The 13,893-nt window shown below is 43.7% G+C and overlaps 1 protein-coding gene across 1 annotated transcript in view; it reads right to left on the bottom strand.

Annotated features, from left to right (window-relative positions):
• f5 (coagulation factor V) overlaps positions 1-13,893 on the bottom strand; it is an 80,325-nt gene that overhangs the window by 31,330 nt on the left and 35,102 nt on the right. Inside the window, exons 9-12 of the mRNA XM_067992911.1 lie at positions 13,008-13,110; positions 10,965-11,167; positions 9,821-9,971; positions 8,387-8,599 (exon numbers count right to left, since the gene is read on the bottom strand). Of these exons, the coding sequence (XP_067849012.1) occupies positions 8,387-8,599; positions 9,821-9,971; positions 10,965-11,167; positions 13,008-13,110 (670 nt within the window). The remainder of the gene's footprint in view (positions 1-8,386; positions 8,600-9,820; positions 9,972-10,964; positions 11,168-13,007; positions 13,111-13,893) is intronic.

Raw genomic sequence — 13,893 nt, 5'->3', positions numbered from 1 at the left:
ACAGTAAGAAATAATACAGTATTAGGTAGGATCAGACTAAGAGAGAATACGAGAAGATCTAAGATAGGTTTACAGTGCATGTGTGTAAACACAAGAAGCGTGGTAAATAAGGTTGGTGAGCTGCAGGTGCAAATAGCCACATGGGAATAATAGACCTGGGTCGAAAAAGGGCAGGATTGGGTACTAAATATTCCTGGAGACCAGGGGTTCAATTTTGAAATGGTGGTGGGTTGGCAGCAGGGGGTGGGGGGTGAAGGTGCGCGTGGCAAACCCGAGTAAAAAAAAATGTACCTTTTCCGACGCGATCGTGATGTAATTGATGGTGATTAAAGTTGTTTCTGGGTTTCGTGCCCAGCAGCCAGCTTAATTCACAGGCTGGCTGCCTACAGGAGCTGCAACACGAGGGGGGGGGGGGGGGGGGGGTGGGGGAAGAGAGAGAGAGAGAGCGATACTTCATCCGGCACTGGAACAGAGAGTGGAAGACGCTGAAGATCGGGGGGGATGGGGGGAAGAGTGGAAGATCGGGGGGAAAGAGAAAGATCGGGGGGGAGAAGAGAAGATCGGGGGGGAGAGGGGAAGATCGGGGGGGAGAGGGAAAGATTGGGGGGGGAGAGGGGAAGATCGGAGAGGGAGATCGGGGTGGGGAGAGGGACATCGGAGAGGGAGACATCGGACATCGGAGCAGGGTGGAAAAGGTAGGTTTATTTTGTTTTTTAACCTTGTGCAATGGGTTTTTATTTAATTTATTTTGTTTATTTTTGCCTGATCCGGCCCTTCACGTCTGGTTTCACCAGGCGTGAATCGGAAGCCGTGGGAAAGCTGCCCAGGTATGAAAGATAGGGAAGGAAAAAAAGGAGGGGCGGGGTGGTGTTGCAGTATTGATTGAGGAGAATATTACAGTGCTGGAGAGAGAGAATGTCCTTGAGAGGTCAAGGACAGAATCTATTTGGTTAGAGTTAAGAAACAATAGAGGTGCCATTATACTACTGGATGTATTCTATAGGCCACCAACTAGTGGGAAGGATATCGAGGAGCAAATTGGCAGGGAAATTACAGAGAGGTGCAAGAACTATAGAGTAGTGATAATGGGGGACTTCAATTATCCCAATATAGACTGGGATAGTAACAGTGTAAAGGGCAAAGAGGGGGAGGAATTCCTGAAATGTGTTCAAGAGAACTTTCTGGAACAATGGGGGGAAAATTCGATCAGGCCAATTATTGGTCGTAGGTAGCGTGATCCACCATTAACACGCCCCAACGGCCCCTGCGCAGGCTGGACGAGACTTTCTTCAGGCCTGAGGACTTAACTGCACGCAGCATTGAAAATCAGTGTTAACACGAGGATTCAATGCAATTCACACTTTTCACCAGCAGGGGAGCCCCAATCTCTTAATGGGAGGATGTCTCTTAAAATCTCTGATAGGTAGCCAGTATCTGTTATTTGCTAAACATAACAGTCTGCTGTCTGCATGGAGTCTGAACGGAGATCAGACGTCGCACACGTAAAACACAGATGCTGGTCCCGTCTCTATGGTTACACACTACTAAATCCCACATCCTCCAATCTGCATGCCAGACCTCACCAATCTGCCAATCTGAGTTTGTACCAGGCCTGCGAGAGAGCGTGCACCAAGGTTCTCTGCTGATTCACTAGAGGCCTTGGTGCAAGAGGTGGACAGAAGGAGGGACATCCTATATCTGCAGGGGGTCGGGGGCAAGAGACCCTCCAGACATATGCCCAAAAGGCAGTGGGAGATGAAGTCAATGCCAGGTGCACTGTATCATGAACATGGATGCAGTGCAGGAAGAAGTTCATTGCTTTGACACGAGTGGTCAAGGTGAGTGAGGTCAACTGTCAAGTGGCGTCTCCTACCTACTGCACCACTAGCCGCATCCACTGCTCCAAGCACTACACCCCCCATCACCCATATACTAATAAACTCTTTCCATCAGTACTCAACTCTGCCAATCAAATGCTTCCTCTCACCCTTACACATTACCACTGTTGCAAGCCACCCACCCACAACTCACAGGCCACACACACACTGGCAGCTATTCAACCATGAAAGGCACATCACCCAGACACATGTCCCGCTTTCTTGCAGGAGAAGGCGGCGCATAACAGGAGGCAGCAAGTGGCAGTGGCATTAAGCCCCTCGAGCCTGTTCCGCCATTCATTGAGATCATGGTGGTCCTGTGACCTAACTCCATATACCCACCTTAGCCCCATATCCCTTAATACCCTTAGTTCACAGAAATCTATTAATCTCAGATTTAGAAATCACAATTGAGCTAGCATCAGCTGCCATTTGCAGAAGAGCATTCCAAACTTCTCCCACCCTTTGCGTGTAGAAGCATTTCCTAACTTCACTTCTGCATGTTCTGGCTCTAAATGTTAGGCTATGTCCCCTAGTCCTCGTATTCAATTATAGGAGACCTCCAGAAACAGGTACAAATGTATCAGCAGCCAGAAGCAATAATCCAGCCACTAACCTGTAAATCCTGCATGGTTTCTTTAAATAACGCTAGTGGGGGTCCTCCAGGCACTCTAAGACACATTCAGATGATCGTGGTTAAGACTGTTGAGTTGAGCGTTAGACACCATTTTGGAACTTATCACTTTAAATCAGCATTGCGCACTGATTGTATCCATTTTCTCCTTACTTTACATGCTTCCGGCATTCGGTATTTGCGCATGCGCTAATATCTATACTAAGATGGCGTCCGGTGCACATCACGCTGGAAATGTGCATGCGCAGCCAAGACACCAACTTGCATGTTCGGAAGGCCGAAACAACGGGCGCTACACAGCCCAATTTAAGCTCAGTGTGTATCCAGCCCAACCAGGAAGGAAACAGCGCTGGATCTAGTTCTGGGGAAAGAAGTGGGGCAAGTGGAGCAAATGTCACTGTGGGAACATTTAGGGAACAGTGATCATAGTATCATAAGGTTTAGATTAGATATGGAAAAGGAGAAGGAGCAATCTAGAGTAAAAATACTTAATTGGAGGAGGGCCAATTTCAGTGGGTTGAGAACGGATCTCACCCGGGTAAACTGAAATCAAAGATTGGCAGGCAAAACTGTAATTAACAATGGGCGGCCTTTAAAGAGGAGATGGTTCAGGTACAGTCTAGGTACATTACCATGAGAGGGAAAGGTAGGGCAACTAAAGCCAGGGCTCCCTGGATGATGAAAGAGATAGAGAGTAAGATGAAGCAATAAAAGGGGTGTATGACAGATGTCAGGTTGATAATACAAGTGAGAACCAGGCTGGATATAGAAAATTCAGAGGGAAAGTGTAAAAAGAAATAAGAGGGGCAAAGGGAGAGTATGAGAATAAACTGGTGGCCAACATAAAAGGGAATCCAAAAGACTTCTATAGGCACGTAAATAGTAAACAGGTGGTAAAAGGAGGGATGGGACCGATTAGGGACCAAAAAGGAGATCTGCGCATGGAGGTGGAGGGCATGGCTGAGGTACTAAATGAGTATTTTGCATTTGTCTTTACCAAGGAAGATGCTGCCAAAGTTACAATAAAAGAGGAGGTAGTTGAGATACTGGAAGGGCTAAAAATTGATAAAGAGGAGGTACTAGAAAGGCTGGCTGTACTTAAAGTAGATAAGTCACCCAGTCCGGATGGGATGCATCCTAGGTTGCTGAGGGAAGTAAGGCTGGAAATTGCAGAGGTGCTGGCCATAATCTCCAAACATCCTTAGATACGGGGGAGGTGCCAGAGGACTGGAGAATTGCAAATGTTGCATCCTTGTTCAAAAAAGTGTGTAAGGATAAACCTGGCAACTACAGGCCAGTCAGTTTAACCTCAGTGGTGAGGAAGCTTTTAGAAATGATAATTCGAGTCAAAATTAATAGTCACTTGGACAAGTGTGGATTAATAAAGGAAAGCCAGCCTGGATTTGTTAAAGGCAAATCGTGTTTAACTAACTTGATTGAGTTTTTTGATGAGGTAACAGAGAGGGTTGATGATGGCAATGTGGTTGATGTTGTGTAGATGGACTTTCAAAAGGCGTTTGATAAAGTGCCATATAATAGGCTTGTCATAAAAGTTGATGCCCATGGAATAAAAGGGGCAGTGGCAGCATGGATACAAAATTGGCTAAGTGACAGGAAACAGGTAGTAGTGGTGAACGGTTGTTTTTCGGACTGGAGGAAGGTGTACAAGTGTGTTCCCCAGGGGTCGGTACTAGGACCACTGCTTTTTTTGATATATATATTAATGACATGGACTTGGGTACACAGGACACAATTTCAAAATTTGCAGATGACACAAAACTTGGAAGTGAAAACTTGGAAGTGTAATATTCAGTGAGGAGGATATTAATAGACTTCAACAGGACATAGACAGGCAGAGTAGTGCGAAGTGATACATTTTGACAGGCTATGGGCCCCGACAACATCCCAGCTGTAGTGCTGAAGACTTGTGCTCCAGAACTAGCTGCCCCTCTAGCCAAGCTGTTCCAGTACAGCTACAACACTGGCATCTACCTGACAATGTGGAAAATTGCCCAGGTATGTCCTGTCCACAAAAAGCAGGACAAATCCAATCCGGCCAATTAACGCCCTATCAGTCTACTCTCAATCATCAGCAAAGTGATGGAAGGTGTCGTCGACAGTGCTATCAAGCAGCACTTACTCGCCAATAACCTGCTCACCGATGCTCAGTTTGGGTTCCGCCAGGACCACTCGGCTCCAGACCTCATTACAGCCTTGGTCCAAACATGGACAAAAAAGCTGAATTCCAGAGGTGAGATGAGAGTGACTGCCCTTGACATCAAGGCAGCATTTGACCGAGTGTGGCACCAAGGAGCCCTAGTAAAATTGAAGTCAGTGGGAATCAGGGGGAAAACTCTCCAGTGGCTGGAGTCATATCTAGCACAAAGGAAGATGGCAGTGGTTGTTGGAGGCCAATCATCTCAGCCCCTGGGCATTGCTGCAGGAGTTCCTCAGGGCAGTGTCCTAGGCCCAACCATCTTCAGCTGCTTCATCAATGACCTTCCCTCCATCATAAGGTCAGAAATGGGGATGTTCGCTGATGATTGCACAGTGTTCAGTTCCATTCGCAACCCCTCAAATAATGAAGCAGTCCGAGCCCGCATGCAGCAAGACCTGGACAACATCCAGGCTTGGGCTGATAAGTGGCAAGTAACATTCACGCCAGATAAGTGCCAGGCAATGACCATCTCCAACAAGAGAGAGTCTAACCACCTCCCCTTGACATTCAATGGCATTTCCATCGCCGAATCCCCCACCATCAACATCCTGGGAGTCACCAGTGACCAGAAACTTAACTGGACCAGCCATATAAATACTGTGGCTACAAGATCAGGTCAGAGGCTGGGTGTTCTGCGGCGAATGACTCACCTCCTGACTCCCCAAAGCCTTTCCACCATCTACAAGGCACAAGTCAGGAGTGTGATGGAATACTCTCCACTTGCCTGGATGAGTGCAGCTCCAATAACACACAAGAAGCTCGACACCATCCAAGATAAAGCGGCCCGCTTGATTGGCACCTCATCCACCACCCTAAACATTCACTCCCTACACCACCGGCGCACAGTGGCTGCAGTGTGTACCATCCACAGGATGCACTGCAGCAACTCGCCAAGGCTTCTTCGACAGCACCTCCCAAACCCGCGAACTCTACCACCTAGAAGGACAAGAGCAGCAGGCACATGGGAACAACACCACCTGCACATTCCCCTCCAAGTCACACACCATCCCGACTTGGAAATATATCGCCGTTTCTTCATTGTCGCTGGGTTAAAATCCTGAAACTCCCTTCCTAACAGCACTGTGGGAGAACCGTCACCACACGGACTGCAGCGGTTCAAGAAGGCGGCTCACCACCACCTTCTCAAGGGCAATTAGGGATGGGCAATAAATGCCGGCCTCGCATGAGGAAAAACTTTATTACGCAGCGAATAGTTATGATCTGGAATGGTGGTGGAAACGGATTCAATTGTGGCTTTCAAAAAGGAATTGGTTAAGTACTTGAAGGGAAAAAATTTGCAGGGCCAAGGGGATAGATCAGAGGAATGGGACTAACTGTGTGCTTATCCAAAGAGCCAGCATGGGCTCGATGGGCTGAAGGGGCTCCTTCTGTGCTGTAACCATTCTATGATTCTGTGCTTCGCACTGTGAATTTGCTTAAGTACAGGCTCATATTCAGACTATTTCAAAAGAAATGGAAGCCTACAGGAAGTGAAGTTTACCTCAATAAGGCTCCTTTATTACATTCAGTTCACCTTAACGAGGTGTGAACTAGTAAGCACAAAATAAACAGTGCACTTAAGAAGCTATTATCGGCAACTTAATGCAAATGGGTAATAGTTATCACTTTTTGGCTGATATATGCGACCGCCCATTTTAAGTGGTGGGGACTGTGCTTACTTCCAACTCTGGCTCTAGCTCACCCCTACTGCTGCTGAAACCTTTACCCATGCTTTTGTTACCTCTGAACTTGAATACTTCAAAGTCCTTGCAGGCTTCAGCTGGCCATTTCCTGTCCTGCACTAAGCACCCATCACTTCCATATTTGCTGATCTACACTGGGTCCATGTCCCCCAAAACTATGAGTTTAAATCTCTTATCCTCAACTTCAAATCCCGCAATGAATTTGCCCCAATCTATCTTCTCAACCTCCTTCAGCCTTACATCTCCTCTTGCATCCTTTGGTCCTCTAATTCTGGCCTTCCTTTCACCCCAACATTGGTGCACAGCCTTCAGCTATCTCAGCCTCTATGGACTTTTCTTGCTAAACCTCTCTGTCTTTACTTCTCATCCCACACTTAAAATCCTTCTTAAAACCCACATTTTTAACCAAGCATTCGGTCACTTTGTCTAACTCTCCCAAGATGGCTTGGTCTTTTTTCAAAAAAATCCCTCTGCAAAGTGCCGTAATACATTTTTCTACATTAAAGGTACTATATAAATGCAAATTGTTCTTGTAGCCTCGACCCATTGCTATGGTAGTCTTTAGGTGTCAGCATGACTCAGCTGATGGCTCTCTTGCCTCTATGTCAGAAGATTGTAGGTTCAAGCCCTACTGCAGACTTAACAACATAATCTTGGGTGACACTTCACTGTAGTACTGAGGTAATTCTGCATTGTTGGAGGGGCCATCTTTTGGATGAGATGTTAAACAGAGATCTCCATCCTCAGGTGAATGTAAAAGATCCCATGGGACTATTTGAGGAGCAGAAAACTCTCCCTCTAACCTGGCCAATATTTCTCCCTCAACCAAAAGCGCATTGGGATTGAATTTTTGCAGAGGTTCTCCTGATCATTCGGCAGAATCATAGATCCGATTTGCGCCATTTCTCCAGGGTTTCCGTGGATCGTCCACCAACGTTACGGTGGACGATCAGGAAAACCCCATCCCCATTATCTGGCCATTCATTATTCATTCACTTACTGTCTGTGGAACACTGTTGTATGCAAATCAGCTGCTGTGCATGCCTATATCACAATGGTGACTGCATTTCACATGTAATCTATTGGTTTTAAAGTGCTTTGGGATGTCCTGAGGCCCTGAAAGTTACTATATAAATACAAGTTGTTTCTCGTGTTTGTGATAACCTTTGCACTCAGTCTGGTCTCTCCTCTCCTCCTGCTACTTCACTACTGTATAATCACCAGTAGCTACTGCATTCATGCTTATCGACAAAAAAACCCCTGTGTATTATTCACCCATGACACTACTGTTAATTTATCTAATGCCAAGTCTGACCTGGAATACAACATGGACTGTACAGCTGCTGTATGGAGCAGTATTGTTAATGGCATGTAATAAGGTCTCATCCGGTAAAAAAAAAGTCCTTTTCACTAATGTTGGTTAATCCATTTTGGATAGGAGCAATCCTCAGAGCAACACTAAGCATGGCTAAATAGTGTATTAGCATTATCTATTGACATTAAAGCTCTTTTTAATCACTCCAAATTTTTGGATAAAATTATTGAAGACGAAAAAATAGACCCAAGTATATTATACATTATAGGGTGACTCAATAAGTTGCACTTTCTTGCATTCAATTAAGACAGGAATGCAAAAGCAGAGATTAGATTTATATGTTTTCAGAAAAACTTATGCACTCAAAATAAGTCTTCATATATTTTCTAAACTTATGCACACTAAACAAGTCTTCATTTTTTTTTAAAAAAGGAACTTTTTGTTTTCATAACTTCTTCTGAAACAAACAAAAAAGATAGGTTGAGGAGTGATGCTGTTTTAATGTTAAACATAATGAACAACTCTGTAGTCATAGGGGCCAGAACAACTTGGTTGCCAATTTTTCAATTATGCAGATTTGTAAATGATCTGGTAAAATAAACAGTCTGTACAGAAAACAGCACAAATGAAGACACTCACCCAAACTGTCCATCTCCATGGCTAGAGTTTCACCGATTAGAGGGAAGAGGTGTATCACATCCTCATTTGTTTTTTTGTGTTTGAAGGTGTGCCCAAAGAAGTGAACTGACTGAATGCGATCTTGGGCACCAATGCTTGAAACATGCCAGTATGTGACGTCTCCTTCACATAATGGCAAAACTTCCTTGGTTTCGTACACAAGGCCGTTTATTGCTGAAAACATCCAGAGTGGTTTAAATATTAATTTGTATACAGTAGAATATAAATGCAAAGGTTAAAATGTGGTTATGATTACAGTTTATGAAAAGACAGTTGGTAGCTAGAAACGTATTAGCTTAAATTGCTCAGTCCTTATGGGACTGGGATGGTTTAGTGGGTTGCCGCACTCTTTTTTCATCTCTGGATCTTGGATTTGAACCCATCCCAGAATGAATGCATAAGGGTCTTATTTCTCTGAATTCTCTTCTTAACAGCCCTTTGGGTCCTAAGTGAAATAAGTTAGTCAGACACAAGATCAGTGGAGGGGAAAACCTATACTGGTCCATTCAAAAGGTGGTCTTCACAGGTTGGAATTACGGTACATTGATGATGTCAAGATAGAAATAGCTTTAATGTCCATGGCTCATGCTATCTATACCTGACCTGGGAGTGTTGATGCTGACGTGGATACCGGGTGCCAACAACAACAAAAAAAATTATATATTCTGCCACTGACACCTGGTCACAAATGTGCCATTGTAACTTCCTCGCCATTTTAAAAATAAACTCTGAGACCTGAAATTATCGCTTTCTTTGTTTTTTTTATGCTTTTCCTCCCCTTGAAGGGAAGCAAAGTGTAGAGAGGGGGTTGTTCATTATAGAAGATGATAATGATCTTGCCAGGAATTTCTGATATTTTAAAAAACTCCAATTGCATCAATTACGATGAGCGCCCCAGAATAGTTTGATTTCAAACAGCAGGGGGAGTGATTTCAATTATCCTGAGGGTGCTCCAGAATTGCACAACCCCAGGAAACCAGAGCACGGAAATTCATTGGGACCAGTTGCCCCAATAATGTGTTGTAAGGATGAGCCTTCCACCTGCCAATCCGCTCCAGAAAACACAGGGTCTAGGGTCAGCTCATTTGCATATCCACTGAAATTGGCTGAATGCAACTCCGGTGTAACATGGAAGTACTGCACTGGGGTGAAGGGGGTTGAAAATTTTAGGTGCCGCCTTTAAATAGGTAGGAGTGGCTGTTTAGGCTATATAGTTCAATGTTTTATTGGCTTTGTTGATAATTGCTTTGCATTGGTTGGACATGTTGAGTGTCGATTCTACTAAGACTCCTAGGACTTTTTGGAACCTGAAACCAGTTACAGTTCTAATTACCTATGATTTTTAAATAACCTGTTGATCTGAGGAGGAATGATAACCAATGCAACTGTACTCACTGTACATGATGTTTGATTCGTAAAATTCAGGGTCTGCGGGGTCAACACTGGAAGGATCCAGGCAAAATTTCTGAATGTTCCCATCAATATACCAGCTTTGGTTCTCATCAATCGCTGCAAATATAATGTGTTGCTCTTGATCCACTCTTATCTAAATCAGATAGAAAGAAATGCCAGAAGATTTTCAGAGATTCCAATATCACAATTTTGGCTGGATTTTCCTTTGGGGCGGGTTCATTGCTGGAGGAGGATCAAAGCGAGACTTCTGCCTGCCAACCTGACCCCTCTGTGACTCTGACTCATTTTCCTAGGTGAGGGCTCATATTGCATATGCAAGGTGGGCTCCTCACTACCAAGAAGGAGCCCGCTGCTGCGAGTTAGGAAAAAGACACCAGTGTGACACTTGCTGCAGTAAAAGGAGGAGGAGGAGAAGGAGGTACTGTTACAGGGGCAGGGAGCCTGAAGAGCATTTTGTTAGAAACTTTGATCAAGCTCTCCGTGAGCCGAGTGACATATAGAAACTTGGGCCCTGCCATCATATTTTTTTGCAGTGGTGTGGTCTGGGCTTATGAAATCTATTTCCCCATAGTGGGGGGAGGAGGGAAGGCCAGGTTGGTAGTGGTAAGAGCTGAGATGCTGTAGTAGCCTCACCTGTCCAAATTTCTTTTATTTTCCAAAATTGGATGTTATGGCAGAGGAAATTCCAATCTTTTATCCCTTAAGCAGCAGCACTTTAAAAACATAAGGAGGCCAAAAATCTGTGGCACTTCTAATGCATTTGCCCCAAAAGCATGGCCGAATGCAGTGGAAGAGCTTTGAATTAGGACAGGGCCTGGATATGCCAGAACCCACCTTTCCTTGGCAGATTCCATGAGGCCATGTTTGGCGTAGAGCCTCTGCCCACCCTATCAAAGACACCGGCATAAGACGGGGTGTAACTGGGGAACTAGGCTCCCAGACCAGCAGTTAACTCATTCCAAGCCTGGTGCAATATTGGTGGGCAGGACTGCTACCCCAGTTCAGCCACTGTAAATCAGTAGCCCTGATATTGATATAAAACCCTTCTTATAAAACAGCAGATCCTCCAACTTACCATGAGCAATGCCACAGTAGATCAGCTAGTATATGGTTAATGCTACTTTACCTGTAAATTCCTGACATCCAGCGATTGACCCTTGCAGATTAAAAGTGGTCCAAAAAGTCCTGTAGCAATGTCGCGGGTGATATCCACAGCACTATGATATACTCTTGTTAGGCACCTGGGGTCCAAGGATGTCGGTCTAACATCTTCAGAAATAGTCCAAGTGTAAATGTAGATTTGATCAGGATCGACCTGGTTCTTGGAATCTGCAGGGTTAATGTAGAACATTATCTGGTTATTGAACACTTGGACCAGGGTAGATAAAAATCCGACCTCCCTACAACACAGAATCCATTGTGTTCCATGGACTACTTGATAATTTCATATATATACTTAACTCTATAATCATTCAGAAATGTTTTCAACCCCTTTTATATCACATGTTCTAGATTATTCTTGGTAGAATCTCGGTAGAACATCAATTGCTCTACCAGTTACAATACAATTTGAGGCACACTGTTCCTTTAAGGTTATTTTCACTGGACTGATGTTGAAAGTTAAAAGCGATAGTTGGCATTTAACTATCACAGTGCTAGTGGTGGGGGGCAAAGAAACAGCTGATTGGAATGCAAAGGTATGCTTCTGATACTACTTTCACTGTCTTTATAGAAATTACTCCACCAGAAGCTAAACCAGCCAAGAAGTGAGCCATATCTTAAGTATGACATGGCTCACCTATAACACTATGTAACCCTACTTTTAACCCCAACATGGATAAAATAAATTTCTCAATTTCTTTTGGGGGGAGGGGGGAAGAGTGAATCTGTAAAAAAAAACAATTTCTTGAATTTGAGGGAAAAAAACAAAATTTCCTATGTTGTCTTACCAAAAATCAGGTCTTGAGATGCATGCAAATTGCATCAGTGATGTCAGCACCCAAGTTACGTGTTGTATGTACCATGCTGAGGTCACTAATGTGCATCTGGAGACCCGGTTTTTGGCATGAACAGAAATGGAGGCTGTGCAACTTTGCTTTCCTTTAAGAGGACCTGGATCAACTGTAGATACTGCTGTGATGACTATATTCTTTATACTACAGCAAATGTCAGGTCTTTCATTCTGAGTTAGGTATAGAGCAAGGACAGCAGTGCACTGACAGTTACCACACCGATAGTCCCCTGAAGACTGAGGCCATCAATGAAAGGCTGGTCACACACTAAGGTGTTGATTACTAAACGCATGATTCCAACTATGCCCCTGTGTATAATCTCCCAACAATTTTTAATATCTCACTAACATAGTGGCAGGTAGGTGCCAGAAGCTATAACAATAAACATAAAGAATGGAAGCACCTTTCAAGACTCAAGATGTTCCAAAGCGCTTCAAAACCAATGAAGTACTTTTGAATTGTAGTCACTGTTATAATGTGGGAATTGCAGCAGCCAATTTGCGACATCCCACAGTGAGATAAATGACCAGATCATCTGTTTTGGTGGTGTTGTTTAAGGGATAAATGTTGGCCTGCTCTTCTTCGAAAAGTGCCATGTATCCACCTGAGAGGGCAGACAGGGCCTTGATTTAATGTTTCATCTGAAAGACAGCACCTCCTTCAGTACTACATTGAAGTGTCAGCCTAGATTATGTGGTCAAGTCTCTGGAATGGGACTTCAACCAATGACTTTCTGACATAAAGGCGAGAGTGCTACCACTGAGCCAAGTTTGACACCAAACAGAGCCTTTCAATTTTACTTTTAATTTTAAAAAACTATCAAGGGATTAGGTGAGAATCTGACAGTGAACCCCATCAAAATGGTGTTTGTGAAATGTGAAAATAATTGTGAGTTGTTATTTAGCTTGACTGCATTTTTTTTAAGTCCCTTGCTTGTTGATTTGAGTTTTAACGATGTTCAAAATAAAAACTGTTTTTACTGATTTTCTCCAAATTTTATACTAAAAATAAAACTGTAAAGGTCCTTCAGTAGACATGCCTCAAACAACACTGTTCCCAGAATGTGGCTGTAGCACAATATACCATAGTGTGACAATATATATCAACTTATATATCAAATAATTATGTCATAAAGAATTTAAATAAGATCGTTTTACCTGTGGAGTTCCCAGGGTAGTTAGTACCTTCATTCATCTTATTGACTGTTATACCATGAGGGTAGATGCTATAGGGTCGACTAGCCATATTCTTAAAAAATATCTGCAAACAGGAAAAAGGGCCAATAATTAAAATAAATTGTTAACTATTATAGCGTCTTCCAAGATACCTTGGTATGCTTGTAACCAGAGGTATGCACTGTGCTATCAGCTGTGATGAGATGAAATCTTTGTATTAATAGTCATGTCTGCCCCCACCTCATAGAATCCTACAGCACTGAAGGAAGCCATTCGGCCAATTGTGTCTTTGAAAGAGCTATCCAATTAGTCCCATTCCCCTGCTCTTTCCCGATAGCCCTGCAAATCTTTCCTTTTCAAGCTATATCCAATTCCTTTTTGAAAGTTATTATTGAATCTGCTTCCACTACTCTTTCAGGTAGTGCATTCCAGATCATTACAACTCGCTGCATAATAGAACTTCTCATCTTCCCTCTTTGCCAAAGATCCTAAATCTGTGTCCTCTGGTTACCGACCCCCCCTGCCAGTGCCACCTCTCAAACTTTAAAATATGAATTCAAAACTATGTACCTGATGCAGCCTTATCCTGGATGGCTAATATGATATCAGCCTGGCTTAGTTTTTTTTACGGGGGATGATCGGGAGAACCCCTGCGGAAATCCAACCCCATAATCTAGGCCGACACTGCGGTACAGTAAAGGCGCGATATAAATGCAACTTTTTTTCTTTCTTTCTTTACTGAGTGCTGCACTGTTGGAGGTGTTGATCTTAAAATTAAATATTAAAACCAGGGCCCTGCCTGTCCTTTTGCAGTATAAGTGATTGTTAAAGATCTTATTGCTGTAGTTGGGAACTTTCACAAGGTGAC

The sequence above is a fragment of the Heptranchias perlo genome, chromosome 11, assembly GCF_035084215.1.
Source record: "Heptranchias perlo isolate sHepPer1 chromosome 11, sHepPer1.hap1, whole genome shotgun sequence".
Lineage (NCBI taxonomy): Eukaryota > Metazoa > Chordata > Chondrichthyes > Hexanchiformes > Hexanchidae > Heptranchias > Heptranchias perlo.
The sequence above is the reverse complement of the archived record's forward strand: the minus strand, read 5'-3'. Positions and strand labels throughout refer to the sequence as shown.